Genomic DNA, 22,228 nt, shown 5'->3' on the forward strand with positions numbered 1-22,228 from the left:
ATAGGTACCACTCAGGCAGGAAGGTAAATGGTGTTTCCGTGTGCTGCTCTGGTTCACCAGAAGCGGCTTAGTCATGCTGGCCACATGACCCGGAAGCTGTACACCGGCTCCCTCAGCCAATAAAGCGAGATGAGCACCGCAACCCCAGAGTCGTCTGTGACTGGACCTAATGGTCAGGGGTCCCTATTTATCTACTTGCACTTTGACGTGCTTTCGAGCTGCTAGGTTGGCAGAAGCAGGGATCAAGCAATGGGAGCTCACCCCATCATGGGGATTCAAACCGCCAACCTTCTGATCGGCAAGTCCTAGGCTCTGTGGTTTAACCCACAGCGCCACCCGCGTCCATGTTGTGGAATAGGACGTCCCTATTTTCATTGGAGAAATGTTGGGGGGTATGGTTCATCCAATGGAGTGGATAGCAACCCTGACTCTGGGAGGAACTCCTAAGCTCTCCTCTGCTGTTCAGATTCCCTGTGACATCATCCCCCCAGCTTTTGTGACATCATCACTGCCCATCCAGCTGTTGCCTGGGACTTCATCACTGCAACAAAATCCCTTACCTGTTTGAGCATCTAACATGCAGCTTCGCAGAGGCCTGGAACTAGGACGTTCCTATTTTCATCAGAGAAATGTTGGAGGGTATGATATAGTACTTGATCCTATTCTGATCTGAGCAGAGGGGGGGGAGGGATTCCTAGCATTCGTGCCATGAACAAAATCCATGCTCCCATTAAAGTTGCTTGTTTTTCCTTGCCCGCAAGTGTGCAACTTCAGCCCAGCAATGGTTAAACTGCTTAGGCAGGAGTTTCTGCTCGTTAAGGTCAAAATAATAAGATTCTTATGTAGTTGCTGTCATCTGAGACTTTCAAAGTACTTTATAAATATTCATGTATATATGTTTTTAAAAGGGGGGGAAATGTGGTTGTGCGCAAACAACCATCACTCACAATAACTGCAGGGTTTGGAGTTATTAATCCTTTCCCTCTCCCCTCCCTCCTGCACACCATCCTACGGTATTGATGTGGAAGCAAAAACGTCTTCTAAGATACATGCAGACTCCCCCTGCCCCCCCCCAAAAAAAAGAATCATCTCAGATCTATGCCCCATAGATATTTGGAGGTTAGTGTCTTTAATTTACAGGCATGCTGCTGGTTGCATGTGCTGTACAGACACAAATTTATTTGATTTTTGGGCTTGCTGAATTCAATTGTAAATATAGCTGAGGTTTTCCCACACCCTAGCCTTTGTCTCTTTTTTTCCGCTGATTAGGCATTCATCTAAGAGATTTATATATAGCTGTGGTTTTCATGAGTTCTGGCCACAATGATGTAATTTGAGTTTAGCTGTGCAGTCACCAAAGATGTCCCTCGACTTGTGCTAGCTCCAGATTTATGTCAGAAGATCCTGTGGACCTGATCTGAAGCCATAACACAAATCCAGGACAGAGGAAGAGGCAGAGTCTGGAAACAGTTATAAGATTAGGGTAAGGAGAACTTTGGCTAAACGGAGTTTCTGGAAAGATGCTTTTGATAACCAAGATTTAAATCAGGGCTGGGGAACTTATTGCCCCTCCAGATGTGGCTGGGCTCCCAACTCCCATCATCTCTTGCTATTCACTATGCTGGTTGAAGCTGATGGAAGTTCCACAACATTTGAAGGGCCTCCCTCGATTTACCATATTTTCCGCTCTATAAGACGCACCAAACCACAAGACGCACCTAGTTTTTGGAGGAGGAAAACAAGAAAAAAAATATTCTGAATCTCAGAAGCCAGAACAGCAAGAGGGATCGCTGCGCAGCGAAAGCAGTGATCCCTCTTGCTTTTTTTGGCTTCTGGGATAGCTGTGCAGCCTGCATTCGCTCCATAAGACGCACACACATTTCCCCTTACTTTTTAGGAGGGAAAAAGTGAATCCTATAGAGCAAAAAATACGGTATATGGCAAAGAGTCTGTAATAAATGCCATGATAACATGAGTCTAAAACTAGCCCATAGGCTGAACTACTGTCCATCCAGAGCAGCCTTTCTCAACCTTGGGTCCCCAGATGTTGTTGGCCTACAACTCCCATCATCCCTGCCCACTGGTCCTGTGAGCTAGGGATCATGGGAGTTGTAGGCAAAAACATCTTGGGACCCAAGGTGGAGAACCACTAATCCAGAGGTTCACCGTTGCCTTATCCCAGGGGTGGAAATTCCAGTTTTCCAACTCAGGCAGCAAAACATTTTGACCTGTCTCTGAAGGCAAAAAAAAAAAAGATAAGATAACCTCGGACAGTTTGTAGAAGCAGGATTGCTTTCCGAACGTCTCCCAGTGTTCCCGTGAGCCAAAAAGAAAATAATCACATTAAAGCTAGGCTTGGATTCTGGCTACTGATGAGAAGAGGGTTGTTCCATAAGCCAAGCAATTGTTTTTCACATAACTGCAGATGTTCACTGAAAGCCCACAACCAAACCGAGAGGATTGCTTGTCTTCAGAACCCACCATATGACCTGGGGTGTGTGTGATATCTCTCTTTGTTTCAGCTTCAGAAGATAGGGTTTGCCCTTACACACATACACATAGCTAATCCCCTCTCGTTTAGAAAATTCCAGGCTTCAAATTATTTCAGATTAGGCTTGTTTCAAATTGCCGAGGCCTCATCTAACCAATCAGGGAATTAAGGCAGCCTTAAGAAGCTTTACCAAGACAGCATAGTTTATATTTGAAAATTACACACCTTTGCCAAATGTGCAGTCTGATCTAAATTCCTGAGGTGCGTTCCAGCTTTGATAAAAGAGGTGGGATTTTATTCCACAGAAGCCCATGAAAAATGGGCCACATCCCTTCATTTTACCTCAGAAAGAGCATTTTTTACAGGTAAGGGGTGGGTGGGTGTTTATCACTTACGCTACTTTTTGAAAAGACTATTGCATATCCTGCAAGCATCCCAGAAAAAAAGGGGACGTGCCATTTTCTAGTGCAAAATCAGGGTGGCCATTTTGGGTGTTGTGATCTCGTGCAATTTTGCACTGAGATTTGTTCCCAAAAGGCTCTTTTTTCTGGGCTGCTTACTTGCTAAAATGGCTTCTGTGTGTGCAGTGGTACCTTGGTAGTCGTACGGCTTGGCTCCCGAACAAATCAACTCCCAAACGCCACAAACCCAAAAATAAGTGTTCCGGTTTTTGAACGTTCTTTGGAAGCCAAACGTCCAACGTGGCTTCCATGGCTTTTGATTGAGTGTAGAAAGCTCCTGCAGCCAATCGGAAGCCGCACCTTTGTTTTCGAACGGTTTCGGGAGTCGAACGGACTCCCAGAACAAATTAAGCCCGAGAATCAAGGTACCACTGTATAAGAAACCACATTTGAGACAAGAATGTGAGTCAAGGTCCTTCTCCCGCCTGTGTCTGACAGTTGATAGTGCAACAGCTCTCTTGCTTAGCCCCTACTAACTCAGGATCCACTGCTCAGATCCTGCTGGACATTTCTCCATTTCCTGCTGCTTGTGTCCTCCTGCACTTCTCAGAGTTGACAACTGGACAACAACACACCTTCTTGATAGTTACAAACCACTTCTTAGATCAGTCTCCCCAAACCTGGTACCCTCCAGATGTTTTGGGACCACAACTCACTGACCAGTGGCCATGCTGACTGATGGGAGTTACCGTCTATAACATCTGGAAAGCACAGGTTAGGGAAGGCTGTCCTGGATGCTTCCCCTAAAGCATTCTGCAGAACATGCTGGTCCCTTGTCTGATATATTCTTTTTCTGTCATATGGACTAATTCCTCCGGCTATTGCTGTATTCCAGGGAAACTGATTTGCACAAGCATAAATTAATTTCCTTGCAAGCAGTAGAGCTCTTAGAATCCAAATTGTGCCGACCTCTGTGAAGGCACAAATGAGTGGTAAACATATCAGTAGACCCTGCATTTACAAAAGGGATTTTTTATTTATATCTAGTGACATCTGATGTACTCATGCCAGGAAAAAGCAACGGCTTGGCAAGGATCTTGATAGACAACCAATGCCTCCAATTAGTAATTATCACACATATATTTTGTATGATCACATGGGGTTATTAGCATGTTATCTCCATGGCTCTGTAATCTGGAGGAATGTCATCATGTCACATTATCCTACCCTAATGATCACCAATTGGTTCATTTTTCAGAATTAAGCTTGCAATTAGCCGATGGGTCGTTTAAGACTTTTGAGTGGCTTTAATTGACTGCCAAAGGCATAGATATTTAAATTATGATTGATGATGAGTCTTTCAGGCTTCGACACCCAATATCTGATGCACTGCCATTTTCCAGTTACCCTCTCAACAACAACCCCCTTTGTCACAGGGCTCGGAGATCAGCCCAATTCTGAGAGATGGTGACAAGGTACCAGGACTCTCCCAAGGGGACATTGTCCCTGAACCAAGACAGGGGCTCATGATTGCACATCGCCCCCAGTGGCAGGGAAGAATCTAAATGCGTTCACAAAAACTTGAAGCACATGCATTCTTTGAAAGATGAAAGGTGCCCATGTACAGTGCTAACTTGGTTCTCAAACTTAATCTGTTCCGGAAGTCCGTTCCAAAACCAAAGCGTTCTTAAACCAAGGCTCGCTTTCCCATAGAAGGTAATGCAAAATGGATTAATCCTTTCCAGACTTTTAAAAACAACCCCTAAAACAGCAATTTAACATGAATTTTACTATCTAACGAGACCACTGATCCATAAAATGAAAGCAATAATCAATGTAAAGGTAAAGGGACCCCTGACCATTAGGTCCAGTCGTGGCCGACTCTGGGGTTGCAGCACTCATCTCGCTTTATTGGCCAAGGGAGCCGGTGTACAGCTTCCGGGTCATGTGGCCAGCATGACTAAGCTGCTTCTGGTGAACCAGAGCAGCGCATGGAAACGCCGTTTACCTTCCCGCCGGTGCGGTACCTATTTATCTATTTGCACTTTGACGAGCTTTCGAACTGCTAGGTTGGCAAGAGCAGGGACTGAGCAACGGGAGCTCACCCCATCGCAGGGATTTGAACCACCAACCTTCTGATCGGCAAGTCCTAGGCTCTGTGGTTTAACGCACAGCGCCACCCGCGTCCCCAAAAATCAATGTACTGTACTATAAAATAAATAAGACAGTATTGTAGATGATAAAAATTAAAATTAATTTTTTTTTTTACCTGTACTGATGATAGTCATTGTTTGGATGGGAGGCTTTTATCAATTTCTGCAGTCACATAGTCAATCAATCAGTAGCTGAACTGGGTTCCACACAGTCACAAAAACAAATCAGCCAAAAAAGCCTCAAAAACAAAAGCGCCAAACTTAATCTGTTCTGGAAGTCCGTTGACTTCCGAAATGTTCAAAAACCAAGGCGCAGCTTCTGATTGGTGCAGGTGCCCCAGAAACAATAGCTGACAGCCGCATCGGACATTTGGCTTCTGAAAAACATTTGAAAACTGGAACACTTACTTCCATGTTTTCAGCGTTTGGGAACCAAGATGTTTGAGAACCAAGGTACCATTGTACTTCCTTTTCACCAAATCCCAGTTCTGTCTTGATGTGCGGTTGCCTGAACAATGGTTGGACTGCACTCATATGTATACTTAAGTAAAGGGACCCCTGACCATTAGGTCCAGTCGTGGCCGACTCTGGGGTTGCGGCGCTCATCTCGCTTTATTGGCCGAGGGAGCCGGCGTACAGCTTCCGGGTCATGTGGCCAGCATGACTAAGCTTCTGGCAAACCAGAGCAGTGCACAGAAACACCATTTACCTTCCCGCTGGTACCTATTTATCTACTTGCACTTTGACGTGCTTTCAAACTGCTAGGTTGTCAGGAGCAGGGACCGAGCAACGGGAGCTCACCCCATCACGGGGATTCGAACCGCTGACCTTTTGATCAGCAAGCCCTAGGCTCTGTGGTTTAACCCACAGCACCACCCGCGTCCCATAAACACCATATACCTACCTTGGAGTAATTATTATTGAACTCAGTGGAAATTACTTTTGAGTAGACATGAATCATTCTCTCGGGATTATTACACTCTGCCTTCTTTTAAAAACCCACACCAAGTTCTCCCTATGATCCCTGGAGGAGGAAAATCAATAGCCGAATATCACTGCCGCGGTCTTAGGTGGGTGATGGATTGGGAAGTCCTGCCCGTAATGAAGCAGTAAAGTCGAGCAGAATGGAAAATATTTCATTAGACGACACATAAATTCAGGCTTTATGATGATGTGTGTAAGAGATTTGGGAGTACAGTGGCTCCTTTCTGTCATTGCAAACTTGGGAAGCTCTCAGATTGGGCCTCCGAAACTTCGAGATGAGACCGAGTTTATAAAGTAGCAAATCTAGCAGGTAATGCTGCTCAAAATGAGGAGATTAGAATAAGGCACTTGCTTGCACGAGAGTTGAGATCAATAAAAAATATGTGGAGCTGAATCCCAAATGGGCTTCTGCAAAGGGAAACTCGAAATAGATCCATGATTATTACAGAGCTGGCTAAACCACTGAGATAGAATCAAATTAGAGAGGTAGTCACAGCCTCCAGTCTGCTTCAAGAGCTGACCGCCTGTCTATTGTGCAATGTGGCCAATCAAGTACAGTGGTACCTCGGGTTACAGATGCTTCAGGTTACAGACTCCACTAACCCAGAAATAGTACCTTGGGTTAAGAACTTTGCTTCAGGATAAGAACAGAAATCGCGCGGCGGTGGCAGCGGGAGGCCCCATTAGCTAAAGTGGTGCTTCAGGTTAAGAAAAGTTTCAGGTTAAGAACGGACCTCCAGAACAAATTAAGTTCTTAACCCGAGGTACCACTGTAACCAAAAAGTAAACGGCAAATTATGACTCCTCATAGAAACTGATAAAATAACCTTTTACCAGAACCTGACTGAAGACCCCAGTAATACTTTCATAGCACATGGAATGCTGTCCACAAATGTACATCCACACTGTGCAAAATGTACATCCACATTGTGCATTATACGCTAACTGGGCCGGCTAAAGCAGGTGAGGGTAGCCAATGGGTCTCAGACTTTCTGTCAGTTAGGGAAGACTATGTGGATGAGACCAATAGTGGGTCCAACAGTCAAGAAGGTGGTTTCTGAATGTGCTCTAGAGAGTAGTGTGGGGCATTTGGGGTGGGGCTCATCCACATGGAAAGGTAGCCCATCTAGGAGAAGGGAAACTCTGTTCCTAAGCTTCCACCGCCTTACAGGATAACTTGAGGAGGAGAAAAGGCTAAGGCGTAAACCCAACACCAATCCAGAGTGGAGTTTCTGGGGTTGCATAGCACCTTATAAAAAAGAAATGGAATGGACCCGTGGAAGGTTAAGTCCAATCAATGGCAACTATGGGGTTGCGGCGCTCATCTTGCTTTCAAGTCAAGGGAGCCAGCATTTGTCCACAGACAGATTTCCGGGTCATGTGGGCAGCATGACTGAACCGCTTCTGGTGCAATGGGACACTGTGACGGAAACCAGAGCGCACAGAAACGCCTTCCTGCCACAGCGGTACCTATTTATCTACTTGCACTTGCGTGCTTTTGAACTGCTAGATTGGCAGAAGCTGGGACAAAGAAAGGGGGAAAATTCAAACTGCCGACCTTCTGATTGGCAAGCCCAAGAGGCTCAGTGTGGAGAGTCAGAGTGGTCTAGTGGTTAAGAGCGGTAGACTCATAATCTGGTGAACCAGGTTCACTTTCCCGCTCTTCCACATGCAGCTGCTAGGTGACCTTGAGCCAGTCACACTTCTCTGAAGTCTCTCAGCCTCACTCACCTCACAGAGTGTTTGTTGTGGGGGACGAAGGGAAAGGAGAACGTTAGCCGCTTTGAGACTCCTTCGGGTAGTGATAAAGCGGGATATCAAATCCAAACTACTACTACTCTTCTTCTTCAGTGGTTTAGACCACAGCGCTACCTGCATCCCTGTATATCTCCTTCCAGCAACTTCTGCAACCAAGCCGTGGCCAAACGTATTGCTCTGCTGTCTTTTGGAACCATAGCTGTCAACTTACAGATTTGAAAATAAGGGACCAGCAGCCTCAAAAATAAGGGATCAGCAGCCAAAATAAGGGATTTTCAGAACACAGGTATGTTCAACTTCTGAGCCCCTCAGAGCCAAAGGCAGAAAGCCCAGCCAGCAGCCAAACGAAGCCTTAAGCGGTGGTTCCCACAGCGCAGCAACCCGGCAAAAGGGATTCAGCAAGGAAAACCACTGTCACCTCTCCGCTGGGAAGCGCTGAGCAAAGGCAAGCCTCTAGGCAACGCGGCCGATTTGATCGGCACAAGGCATGCAAGCTCCACCCCCCCCCCCAGTCGTTCTTAGACTCCTTATTGGGTGAGCAACGTAGCCAAGCAACACAGTTGGAGCCTCCCTCCTCCCTGGCTGGCAGGGAGGGAGGGAGAGGAGCTGCTTCCTTTGAAACCTGGGAAATTTAAGGGACATCATCAATAAGGGACAGCAGCGGGACACGGACCTGGGATAAGGGAGTTTCCCGCCAAATAAGGGACGGCTGACAGCTATGTTTGGAACACATCAGTGAGACCGATAGCAGGGTCTTGTCATCTGGGCAGCCCAGGACCTCCACGCACACACCCCAGTCTGGTGCCTGGCCACAGAGGTCACTTCAGTGCTGCTAACACAGCGGTTTAACTTCATCCTGGGAGGTGCGCCCCATTGTCTCTCCGATTTAGCAGAGGCCAAATATCAAAATGTTGTGGGTGATGGTGCTTTTTGGTGAAAAGAAATGTAGGTGCTTAACCCACATGCCCCTCCCCTCCCCTCTTCCAGCTGCTTTTCTCCCAACACAAAGCCAAGGACTTTACTTGGGAGGCAGGAAAGACACATTTTCCCCGACTCTGTGTTCCTTCCTTCCAAAACCACAACACACATACATTTTACATTTACATTTTTACCCCGGATTTCCGGTTCCATCTCTCCACTTAACATCTCATTTGACCCTCAATAAAGGTTCTCTCATCAGTACAGTTTCCATTCCCCCTAATTCATGGAGATAAGGTAGTGTGACTTGTGTAATAAACTTGCCCATTAAACATTTCTGCCAGGAAGCATTCTGAGGAGATTCCAAATTAGATTGGGGGGGGTGGCAGCCACTGCTGGTGATAACTTGGCAAATACTGTCCTCTGGTGGCTACTTGGTTATAGCTTTTCTCAGATGAATTGAGAGGGATACTCAATGGACAGAGGATCATTATCTGAGTGATATGTTGTTGAAGGCTCTTCTCTAACAGATTTACGCTGTATTTATTTAATGCACAACAGCCTCCTGCTGTTATTTGAACTGAATAATGTTTAATAGAATGTTTAGTCTTGCAATGAATCTGGTTGCATTTCTAAAAGAGCTGCAACACAAACATCATCATCATCATCGTTGTTGTTGTTGTTGTTGTTGTTGTTGTTGTTGTTGTTGACTTGTAAACCGCCCTATAGCCACAGGTCTCAGGGCAGTTACAACATAAAATCACCGTATGAAAATACAAAATACATAACAAAAAGAAAGAGAAAAACAACCCAATAAATCCCCTCCCCAACACCTTTTATAAGGACATTGGATGTCAATCGGTCAAAGGCTTGGTTAAAGAGGAATGTTTTTGCCTGGCACCTAAAGGTGTATAATGAAGGCACCAGGCGGACCTCCCTGGGGAAAGCATTCCACAGACAAGGAGCCAGTGCAGAAAAGGCCCTTTCTCCGCTCGTGGAGGAAGCACACAAAGGAGGGCCTCAGAAGATGATCTCAGCATCCAGGTAGGTTCATATGGAAAGAGGCAGTCCTTGAGGCATTCCGAAACCTGTTTGCCATTATCTTGGGTGAAAACCTAGATGAACGAACTGTTCCACACAGCGGCGTAGCGTGGGTTGTCAGCACCCGGGGCAAGGCAAGTAATTTGCACCCCCTAACCCCTAACCTGCCGCCGCTGCCAGCTTCTTCTTGCTGCTGCCTGGGCTGGTCTGGTGTGGTTCTCTCCCGCGCTCAGCGCTGCGCTGGGCGGCCGCTGCACTGTCCCTCCCCCAGACAGTCCCTCGCTCTCTCTCTGCACCGCACGCCTGGCACCCACCCCCTCCACAGTGGGCGGCGACCCAGCGGCTTGGATCGGATTTGCACAGCCAGCACTGCAGTGAGAGAGAGTGAGTGAGCCAGGTAGGGGCAGAGAGCTGCGAGTGCGAGCGCGCCCCCCCCCCAGATGTTGCGCCCGGTGCGGCCGGCACCCCCTGCACCCCCCACGCTACGCCACTGGTTCCACAATCATCTAGATCAAGCAGAAACTGCTGGGCTCTAGCTTCCTGGACGTCCAGACATATTCTAGGCTCTACTTCAAGTACTGGTTTGTTTGGGGTTTTATTCCAAGGGAAATGGACGGAGTGCACATGCGCATTCAACTGCCGAACAGTGTTGATCTGCATCATCTAGTAGATTGCAGCTGCAGAGATAAGAAGAGTCGTTCCTTTGTATGGAGAGGACACTTCCTGGTTTGCCATTTTCAACGGAGCCCAGCAACAGAAGTGCACAGGTGTATTGAGGCAGCCCCGCATGTTGAAATTTTGCACCCATAAGAATTTTGCACCCGGAGCAACTGCCCCTGTGCTACGCCACTGTCTCCTTCCCATCACAGTGAGGAGGAAGAGAAGAGAGTGATGTGTTGTTGTTTTGCCAATATCTATGTACTAGGGGAGGAGGGGCTTATCCACACTTCCCTTTGCCCTACTACTGTCCCCCAGGGAAACCCTATCTCTAGCGCTGAACTGGAACAAACTGCAATTGGGTTTTCTGCAGGTTGCTGTTTGTTCTGGTTTAGTAGTGGAAAGCAGTGGGGTTAAGGCAAAACCGCTCAGACCCATGCCTACAAAGCATGAAAGAAACAGAAGTGTGGACAAGGAGAGAGAGGGAGAGGGAGAGAGAGGGGGGGTCTGCTTATTTGTTTAGTAAGCATGTGTGTTGTGTGTGTGTTACTGTGTTGTCAGGGGCTAGACTGAGGAGGAATGGTGGGAGCACACACACCCACACACCCTTTTCCTGAACCTTCCCAAGAGCAGGAGGCCAGTATTGACTTAGAACAGTGGTTTGCAGAGGGGCATAATCCAAAGGGGGAAAGCTGGGAAATGCTGGGTGAGGAACAGCTAGAAGAGGAAACACCAGGAGAGAGAAAGCTGGCGGAATCAGTGTACTTGGACAGCGTTCCTAACCCCCCCCCCCCCAAGACTAGATGGGCTTCAAGAGCAACAGAACAGAAAGCACAGCAGCAACAAACTCAGATTATCCAACGCAGAAGTGACATAAATTAATGGGGACGGAGGGTGTGAGCCTTTAGTGGGAGCAACACTATTTCTGGAGAGATATGCATTCCTTTGTCTCTCGCTGTGATTATTAGAGAACTTACCTGGTAAGAACGCTCCTTTCGTTTGATCTGCTTATTTACTGCCACCAGGGGAGGGAACCGATTCGCCGAAGCCTGACATGTGTGCATAGTGCGAGAGCACAAATGTGAAAGAGAGGAGGGGGCTGTGTACGCACACCATACATTTATGGCATATACAGTATATATATTAATAGATTTCTCCCTGAGAAATAAAGTCTGCATTCAAATCTGAAGTCCATCCATGTCTCCATCATATATACAAATTCACGAGGTCCACAAAACATAAGACAAAAAGTAGTCAAACCAACCAAAACTGCTTTTATGAAGTCCTTCATGATCATTCTTCACTGTATGCATAATAAAACCATACTGCTCTCCCATAAAGGAGTCCTTTTGTTTTATACCTTGTGCCATTCTAAGTTTATTGTGCATTTCTCAGCAAGTGCCAATTTCCAGACCTTATTACACCGATTCATCAGGGAGGCTCCTTCCATATATTTCCAATACCTAGTTACCATAAGCCTTGCTACAAAGAATACAGCACACATCTGCATTTCCCCTCCCCAAAGACACGCACACACAAAATAGATTGAACGAAGCCTGTCCTGGGCATTTTAACTGCCCTTCTTCCAGTAAATTCATTAAGCACTTCATCACAAAATTTGGCCAGCTGCATACAAGGCCACCCCACCCGCATGAGTCTGATGTCACACAGCTTCTCCCACACTTTCTGTGCCCAATTCAAAGGGCTAGTTTTGACCTATAAAGTCCTACGTGGCTCAGAACCACAATACCTCAAGGACCGCCTCTCTCTATATGAACCTATCCAGACCCTGCAATCATCATCTGAGGCCCTTCTTTATGTACCTCCTCCACATGACTTCCTGAGGGTGGCAACAGGAGAGCAGGCCTTTTCTGTGGTGGCTGCTCATTTGTGGAATACTCTCCTCACAGAGACTTGCCTGGTACCCTCATTACATACGTGTTTGTGGAATGTTAAAGGCCATTAAAATGTCAAAATAAAGAAATGTCAAAATAAATTCCTTCCAGTAGCACCTTAAAGACCAACTAAGTTAGTTCTTGGTATGAGCTTTCGTGTGCATGCACACTTCTTCAGATACACTGAAACAGAAGTTGCCAGATCCTTCTATATAGTGAGAAGGTGGGGAGAAGGTGGGGAGGGGTATTACTCAGAAGGGTGGTGGGAATGGGAGATTGGCAGATAGCTGAGATGAGCCTGTTGACGACTCTTGTTGAATCTTGATGAATCTTGTTGTTGACCCATTGCTGATGAATCTTGTTGTTGACCCATTCCCACCACCCTTCTGAGTAATACCCCTCCCCACCTTCTCACTATATAGAAGGGTCTGGCAACTTCTGTTTCAGTGTATCTGAAGAAGTGTGCATGCACACGAAAGCTCATACCAAGAACTAACTTAGTTGGTCTTTAAGGTGCTACTGGAAGGAATTTCTTTATTTTGACTATGGCAGACCAACATGGCTACCTATCTGTAACTGGAGCCATTAAAATGTGTTTGTGGAATGCTAAAGGCCATAGAATGTTAACTCACCCAAGGTCTGCCAGTGGAGAAACCTCTTCTTCAGGCACCTAAGGTTTGGAAAATGTTTATTGAATAAATGAGAAATAACAGTGTACAGCTGAAAACACTGGCAGCATTAAGAGAAATTCAACAGTGTGAATAAGTTAGAATGGATGGTACTTTAGTTGGAACCCACGAAGGTCTTTGAAGGCAAAAGGCCCCACTCTGAATGGGCCCAGAAACTAAGCTGAACTCTCTGTGCCTATAACACTGAGTAAACTGGCAAAAATGTATAAAACTAAATCAAATATGTGCTGGAAATGTAAAGAGAAAGAAGGTTGTTTTTTATCATATGTGGTGATCTTGTAGTAAGGTTAAGGCTTACAGGGAAATGATATACAATGAAATGAAAAGGATGTTTAAGGTTTGGGGGCGAAACCAGAAGCCTTTGTCTTGGGAATTATAGGGATAGAACAACCTAAATTGTATAGAATTTATTCATGTATGCAACTACAGCAGCAAGAATGCTACTTCTTTCCCAAAATGGAAAGAAGTCCTGACGAAAAAAGAATGGATACAAAAACTTATGGAATATGCCGAAATGGCAAAACATACCGGAAGAATAAGAAATTCATGAGGTCCACTTTTTACAAAAGAATGGAAATGGTTTATTTAATATTTACAGATAAATTGTAAACAGATAAAAAAAAATGTCAGGATTATATTAATAACCTGAAGCTACAGAGGAGTATATATTTAAAGAAGATAAATAAATGAGTAAGTTAAGTTAACTTGGATATGCAGAAGATATTAAAAATAAATTTAAGGAACCGCACAAAGAGGGGGAAGGAAGTCAGGTTTTGAAATGTCAAAATGATTGTAAAATCAGTGAAATGTATATATCTGAAAAGTATAAATAATTTTTAAAAATATATATAAAAAGTGAACTCTCTGCGCCTGAGTGCTGTGCTCAAGCACTTTCCTGTAAGTTTATTTTATGCATGCATTGATTTCACTGGTTGTCTCCATACTTGAAGGTAAAGGGACCCCTGACCATTAGGTCCAGTCGTGGCCGACTCTCTCTTTACTGGCCGAGGGAGCCGCCGTACAGCTTCCGGGTCATGTGGCCAGCATGACTAAGCCGCTTCTGGCGAACCAGAGCAGCACACGGAAACGCCGTTTACCTTCCCGCCAGAGTGGTACCTATTTATCTACTTGCACTTTGACGTGCTTTCAAACTGCTAGGTTGGCAGGAGCTGGGACCAAGCAACGGGAGTTCACCCCGTCGCAGGGATTCGAACCGCCGACCTTCTGATCGGCAAGTCCTAGGCTCTGTAGATTAACCCACAGCACCACCCATGTCCCTGTCGCTATACTTAGCCAGGACTAATTTCAGTGGCTCTATCCTGAGCATGCCACAACTGGATGCAACCCTATAAGTATATTTTGCAACCGTATTTCGTAGGCTTACATTCATATAATTCCTTTCAGCCAACAGGCCCCTTGCCTAAGGAAGCTGACAACAAATAAATACAAAGAGATGAAATATAAGCACCAGACAATAAAACAATTTTATCAGACCGTTACAAAACCAATCCATATAAACAGGCATGCATGAAGCTAGGAAGGCAGGATTAATATTGCCCAGTAGATGGTGCTCATTCCACAAGCAAGCGACTGTAACTTTCCTCATTCTAGTCTGCACAGTGACCTCTTGTGTGTCCTTATTTGCCCTGGGGTCGAGTGAGGGCAAAGCGCTTTTCAGAACAGAACAATACCCCCACATCTTCTCCCAAGGCAATCAACGCAGTGTGTGTTTCATAAACTGAGCTCCACGCTTTGCAAAAACTGCATCAATTCAAATCACAAACTACGGAGTGGAGGAATGCAACAACCAATTAGGTTTTCAGTAATGTGTAAGTGAAGACCATTTCAGCATTTAAACGGTTTAAAATTTTCTCTGCAAGGCACCAGTCAAAAGCAACGTTATTTTTCTATCACGGTTTTCTATTCCTCTCGAGCCTGTCGACTTTCTCCTGAACTGCTTTGATGGCACAGGCAGAAGTAGTGTCTGAAACAGAAAGATAAGGGAAATGAATAACCTCCTTGGGGGGCTTGCAACCTCTTTCCTGGGAAGCAGCTCCTTCCAGCCCCCTTAGACTGAGTAACTCCCTGGGGAAATAGCTGTTCATTTATGTTAGAAGTTTTTCAGTTCTGCTCAGTTACTTGATATCATGATGTGCATCCCACTTGTCTGAGCAGTGAGTTTGGTGCCCACGTTTGGTTCTCTTTGGACGCTTAAGGCATTTTGTAATATGTCATGTTTATTTATAAATATACAGATGCAATCTAGGTGGAGGCACAACCTACAAAAACTCCAACAAAGCAAATCTACTGATCTCACAGCAGAGCTCCATAGCAAGATGCTTCTACCAAGCCAGTCCACTCATGAGGCAAGGTGAAGCAACTGCCTCAGGTGGCAGAATCCACAAGGGTTATGTGTCTAGTTCTATTCTAGCCCCCAATTCATAACTGCCATGTCTGTTGGGGTTTTTCCACACAGAGACCTAGATTACATCATCTTCAGGTGGGTATCATCTGGTTCGTTTTTCAGAACATCCCAAAGTGATCCTTTATGAAGAAAGCCTGGCCAGGGTGAAGGCGGTCATCCTCTTATATACCTGCTGGTATTGACAAGGCATCTGACCCTCACCTGAATCTCATAACTCTCCTGACAGGTGATTTGGTCTGCAGCCACAGTGTGGAAATAAAGGATGAGATAGCCCACCAGATACCAGGCACTCTACTATTCAAATTAGGCCCCAGTGTTTTTGTTACAATCCCCTTCTCAATTAAGTAATCAATTTTAATCTAGAATTTAAATTCTCAAAACTTTCTTATTTGTTAATTTGAGCAAGTAAACTACAGCTCTCACTTCATTACAAACAGTATTTCTACCTGCAACACATGAGGAAACCTGCTCCTCTTCCTTTCACAGATACTTTGTTGACATTTGCAACTGTAGCTGCCTCTGATTAGTTATCATTTAACTCTTTAGGGAAATAATTAGCATCACACGTCATGTGCATGGAAGTTGCCAAATCAATTAACCAACTAGGGTTTAATTAGCACCAGTTTTCCTATAACTTGATGTTGCTGGATAGTTTTGATGAACTGCAAAAGCATTTTTAGTTTGCTTTCTGTTGCCACCCTGGAACTTTTCCTTATTAGTTCTACTTTGTTTTGTATGATTCCTTGCAAATGAAGGAAAATATCTTTTCTCCTTGTATATGTCAATATGTTTTTGGTTCCTGAGAACAAACAAGAGTGTACAGAAACAAAATTGGGTGCAGGCCTGGCCAGGACATAGGCGTGATGCACAGGTGACAAAGGTGACCTGTGTGCTTGCTTGCTTGCTTGCTTGCTTGCTTGCTTGCTTGCTTAACAGCTGTTGGGAACTTCAAGGTCCCTGCTCTCCCTTCTTATGGTCTTTATATTGGACCTGGAGACTCCACTAGAGAGCATTCCATGTCAAGAAGGAGGGCAAGTGGGCACCCCATCAAATGACAGGGCAGGAGCTACATGGAGCAGGACCTTTTCACTGGTGGTGCCCATTGTATGGCTCGCTCTTTCCAGTCCAGAACTGCTCTCTTTTGGCCTGTATTTTGGAGCTTTATAATCTAGAAAGACTTTGGAATAACAGGTTGACAAGTCTTATCAGTCACTGACATATGAGCGGATTTTATTTGCTGCTATTCTGGGTTCCTGGTGCACCAGGGTTTACACCAGCGTAATAGAGTTGGCTAGGACGAAAGAAGGGATACAATTTATGAGCTTTCTCCATTATCTGCACAGCAGGGTGTGTTTAGTCAACAGTGCAAAGGCTGAGCTGAAGTGTTCCCTGCTGGTTACCTGCTTTCTGCAATAGGGGTCGCTGTTTGGTAGTACCCAACTGGTTAGATTTCAGATTCTAGAGCTCCCTATTGCTGGTTCTTAGGTAATTCACAAACTACAGAGTCCATTAATAAAACAAAGTATTCATTCATAAAGCAGTAACATAAATCTCCATTGCTACATATTGGGTGTGTATTTCAGCGGTTGAACGTACATCTTTATGGCCATGCTGTAGTGTAGTGCTTCTGCGACTGTGAATAAAAGGTGGCTGGGCTCATCGTCCCAGGGTTTGGGGGGGAGGGGACAAAACTGATTTCCAATAAGTGCCCCCCCTTTATTTCTATTACAAGTCCTTGAGTCTGTACTCTGAATAGTGACACCAGGGACATAGAAGGTACAGGGCTTGTCAGTCCAACCCCTGCACATACTCATCAGGGCTGACCTTAAGGCAATTGGAAGAATTGGGCCAAATTGGGCCCTGAGGGCTGCTCCTAAGGGGGCCCCACACCAGGGCAATCTAGATGGATTTTATTTATATCTATAAGATTTTGCAGACTTTGACTGTGAACTGGGGCCCTACAAAAAAACAAAAAAATAAAGTTGGGCCCCACTTCTTCAAATTGGGCCCCACTGGCTAGCCCTGTGTCTCATAGTTGCTGGGCCTGAGTTGCCCTGCCCTTGCATGAAGTCTTGGGTTTCCAATTTTGGGAGAGGGGAGACTACGGCACTGGGGAGATGGCAGGCTGGCAAGGACCCCTAGATTTAGAGGCCCAAGTTGCCCTGCCCTCGCATGAAATATTGGGTTTGCCATTTTGGGATAGGAGAGACTACCCGCTGGGGAGCGGGTGGGCTGGCGAGGCTCCCTAGATATAGAGACCCTAGGCTTCAACCTACTTAGCCTATACATAAATCCGGCACTGGCCCTCTTAGTCCCTGTTTTTTAGGAGGCAATGAAGGGCATGATTGGGCTAAAATTAGGTGTCAGGGATAGATATTGTAGGTGTCAATATAAGGATGTACTCCCCCCCCTCCAATAATTCTGCCAATAAACCATCCCAGACTCTGTGTTCATTACAGTGGTACCTAGGGTTACATACGCTTCAGGTTACAGACGCTTCAGGTTACAGACTCAGCTAACCCAGAAATAGTGCTTCAGGTTAAGAACTTTGCTTCAGGATGAGAACAGAAATCGTGCTCCGGCGGGGGGGGGCGACGGCAGCAGGAGGCCCCATTAGCTAAAGTGGTGCTTCAGGTTAAGAGCAGTTTCAGGTCAGATACGGACCTCCGGAACAAATTAAGTACTTAACCTGAAGTACCACTGTATCTGAGGTGCTTCTTCATGTGCCTCCTCCACAGGAGGTCTGGAGGGTGACAACACGAGAACGGGCCTTCTCTGCAGTGGCTTGTGGAATGTTCTCCCCAGGGAGGTTCACCTGGCTACGTCATTTTATATTTTTAGTTGCCAGTCAAAAACATTCCTCTTCAACCAGGCCTTTGGTTTCAGGGTGGTGCACACAAAAAATTACAGAATAAAAACAAGTATATGATTAAAAACAAACCAGCAAAACAATAAACTTCCCCTTTCCACAGCCACATTTAAAAGTCTGGAGGGGGGGGGGAGTATTGTTTCACTGGCTTGTTTTTAATTATTTACTTGTTTTTAATCCTGTACAGTGGTACCTCAGTTTTCGAACACCTCTGTAGCCAAACGTTTCAGAGCTCCAACACTGAAAACCCAGAAGTAAGTGCTTCAGTTTTCGAACACGCCTCAGAAGTGGAACAGGAAACGTGGCTTCCATTCTGAATTTTCCATATTGAGGCTTCCAGTTTCAGTTTTTGGTTTTCAAATGTTTTGGAACTTGAACGATTTCCAGAACGGATTACATTCCAAAACTGAGGTACCACTGTATTTTATTTTGTGAACCACCTTGATATCTTATCAAGAAGGACGATGTGTAAATCTAATAAAGAAAGAAATAATTCAAGCACTGCTGCTGGTGCTGGCTCCTGACTCACGCCTCTTCCAATGACCTTGGGGGGCACAGCCACCCCACAAAAGCCTGTTTCTGCTTAAGATGCCCCCAGAGCCAATGTTGTTGCAGTCAGGAGTCTGGCAACTCCACTTTCCACTGTTCAGTTTCTAGACAGACAACTTACGGAGCCATTTTCACACTCATCAAAGCTAGTGTGTTGCTTTGACTGGAGTGGAAGCCAGCCTGTTTAGCCAAGTGTTGAGACAGGGCACAATATCCCCATCCCATTAAAAGCGCCAGGCTGAAAAATGCTAATCCCAGTCGAGCAGTAATGCTGTGGGAATCAGCTTGCTATTATGCTCTGTACAATGCAGTTCTGAAAGCCGCCTGGATAAACAATCCCTTGCTACCGAGCAAGGATTAAGCAAAGACACTCTGCAAATGAATGCACTGAGGAGCGTAGCTGGATTGGGCAGCCTCACCTTGCGAAACAATGGCCAGGTTTCGCACATGAGCAAAAAAATAGCACATATTGTAAACCTAGCTAGAACAGGACTCCAGTCCAAAATGGCCTGAATAAAGCTGGATCACGTTTATCTTCATCTCATATAATAAAGCAAACGACCTAATTTGAAACTGTAACTTCAGGTGCCTTTGCATTTGTTATTTTCTGTGCTCCCCCGCTGCTGGGCAAGGTGTCCATGCTCCTCTGGGCATCTTGATGGAAGAATCCCATCCCTGGTGTGGGCTGGGCCAATAGTGTCAGGTATGAGAGAATTGGGACGTGGGTGGCCCTGTGGGTTAAACCACAGAGCCTAGGACTTGCCAATCAGAAGGTCGGCGGTTCGAATCAGCATGACGGAGTGAGCTCCCATTGTTGGGTCCCTGCTCCTGCCAACCTAGCAGTTCAAAAGCACACAAAGTGCAAGTAGATAAATAGGTACTGCTCCAGTGGGAAGGTAAACGGCGTTTCCGTGCACTGCTCTGGTTCGCCAGCCGCGGCTTAGTCATGCTGGCCACATGACCCGGAAGCTGTACGCTGGCTCCCTCAGCCAATAAAGCGAGATGAGCACCACAACCCCGGTCACAACTGGACCTAATGGTCAGGGGTGCCTTTACCTTTACCTATGAGAGTATTAGAAGTATGAGCGAAGCACCCAGCAGGGCTCAAGGGTGCAAGGGGGTGGTGACGATACACTTCCAGACTCTCCAAGTGTCCCTATTTTCCAGGGACAGTCCCGGACTTACAGAAGCCCTCCTGGTTTCTGATTTGATCCCAGAATGTCCTGCTTTCCTTTAGTAAAGGAACCCCTGACCATTAGATCGAGTCGTGACCGACTCTGGGGTTGCGGCGCTCATCTCGCTTTACTGGCCGAGGAGGCCGGCGTACAGCTTCCGGGTCATGTGTCCAGCATGACTAAGCCGCTTCTCGTGAACCAGAGCAGCGCACAGAAACGCCGTTTATCTTCCCGCCGGAGTGGTACCTATTTATCTACTTGCACTTTGATGTGCTTTCGAACTGCTAGGTTGGCAGGAGCAGGGACTGAGTATCGGGAGCTCACCCCGTCGCGGGGATTTGAACCGGCGACGTTCTGATCAGCAAGTCCTAGGCTCTGTGGTTTAACCCTTGTCCCTCCTGCTTTCCTTTAGGACATCCCTATTTCCATCAGATAAATGTTGGAGGGTATGGAGTGATGCACCCCCCCCCCCCAGCCAAGGAGATAAGTAACTATACAACCTTTAGAAGACATCTGACAGCAGCCCTGCATAGGGAAGTGTTTTTTTATAATAAAAAAGTGTGATGTTTTATTGCGCATTATATATATTTTGGAAGCTGCCCAGAGTGGCTGGGACAGCCCAGACAGATGGGTGGGGAATTATTATTATTATTATTATTATTATCATCATCATCATCATCATCATCATCATCCCTATTTTCATTGGCGAAATGTTGGAGGGCATGCTGCTCCTTGCAGCGGCGGAGCACCCGCTGCGCCTTGTCCGGCCCTCCTGCCGACGGGTGGGCGCTCGTGCGCCGGGTGGGAGAAGCGCAGAGGGAACTCTTCACCCTCCGCTCGCCCAGCCCGCGTCTCCCAGGCAGGGCGCAGAGGGTGCTGTTCTTCACCTTTCGCACAAACCCAGCCGCTTGACGGGCATCTCTGCGAGCCCGGGGCAACGACTCCCCGGCACCCCGCACGCTCCGCCAGTTGCTCCTTGCCCAGGGTGCAAGGAGGGCGCCATACCTCTTCCCTAATGGCACAAGGAAGCCTCCGTAGGTCTTTGCATGTGGTCAATCCCTGGTAATGGTTTTAAAACACCGGCAAAGCGAAGCAGATAGGAGCTGAAGCAGCGCAGTGTTTCGTGGCTAGAACAAAACACGCACAACCGCTTAGCGCAGCTGGCGAGCGGGGGTCTAGCTACTGGCGCGGAGGTGATTTGGTCAGGAGAAAAGGCAGGCGGAGAAAGCACAAGGACGCATCATCCGCTTCTGCTCTCGACACTCCCCGTCCATTCTCGTACCGCTTAGCTTTTCTTCTCTCTCCAGAACCAGCGCTTGCGCCTGATCCTGAGCCTCGAGGTGCTGGCAATCGGGCTCCGCTGAGTTCAAAACTGTAGCTAAGGAATCGCACGCAGGAAGGTCGCAGTCAGCTCGCGCGCCGAGGCTCCTTAGTGCGGAGGCGTGGTCGTCTAGGGGGCGTCTCTCTCGCCATCCCCACCCACCTCCCCTGACTCTGCCGTCGACGCTGCGCCCCTTTAGACGGCTCCTTCCTGAGCTGCCGTCGCCCGCCTGGTCTGCCTGCCCAGCTCGCCGTGATGCCCGCCGTCTGGAGCTCGACGCTACAGCCGCGGCTGCTGCTGCCGCTCTTGGCGCTTTGGCTGTGCCTGGCGTCGAGGAGCGCGGCGGAGGCGGCGGCGTGCGCTCCCTGCCGGCCCGAGCTGTGCGAGACGGCGCGGTGCGCGGCGCCCGAGCTGACGGCGCGGGACGAGTGCGGCTGCTGCGAGCGGTGCCTGAGCGCCGAGGGCGAGCGGTGCGGAGGGGCGCGGGGCGCTCGCTGCGGCCCGGGGCTGGTGTGCGTTAGCCAGCGCCAAGCGGAGCCTCCTGCCGCCGAGGAAGAGGAGCAGGAGCAGGAAGAAGGCACCGGGCGCTGCGTCTGCAAGGAAGACGGCGCCGTCTGCGGCTCCGACGGCCGCTCTTACAGCAGCGTGTGCGCCCTGCACCTGCACAGCTGGCGCGCCCTCCACAGCGGCCGGGAGCGCGTCCGGAAGGCGCACGACGGCGAGTGCAAGCTCGGTAAGCCTCTGTGGGTTGTGGGGGCACTGGGGGGCGGTGGCTGGGGTGTCGCTCACCCTCCGAAGGTCGCAATCTATAGACTGGCCCTGGCCAAATTTCTATGCCTTAGTGTTAGCCAATCGGGAAATGCTTGTATTTCTGAATGTTTGCATGGTTGTTCCTTGGTCCA

General features: G+C 47.2%; 1 protein-coding gene and 1 long non-coding RNA gene across 2 annotated transcripts in view; both read left to right on the forward strand.

Moving 5' to 3' along the window:
• LOC310696535 overlaps positions 1-22,228 on the forward strand; it is a 285,064-nt gene that overhangs the window by 105,594 nt on the left and 157,242 nt on the right. The gene's annotated exons all lie outside the window — the stretch shown is intronic.
• IGFBPL1 (insulin like growth factor binding protein like 1) overlaps positions 21,529-22,228 on the forward strand; it is a 41,833-nt gene continuing 41,133 nt past the window's right edge. The window contains exon 1 of the mRNA XM_083481995.1: positions 21,529-22,059. Within this exon, the coding sequence (XP_083338121.1) occupies positions 21,582-22,059 (478 nt within the window). The 5' untranslated portion in view covers positions 21,529-21,581. The remainder of the gene's footprint in view (positions 22,060-22,228) is intronic.

This window comes from Podarcis liolepis, assembly GCF_965112155.1.
Source record: "Podarcis liolepis genome assembly, chromosome: 17".
Taxonomy (NCBI): Eukaryota; Metazoa; Chordata; class Lepidosauria; order Squamata; family Lacertidae; genus Podarcis; species Podarcis liolepis.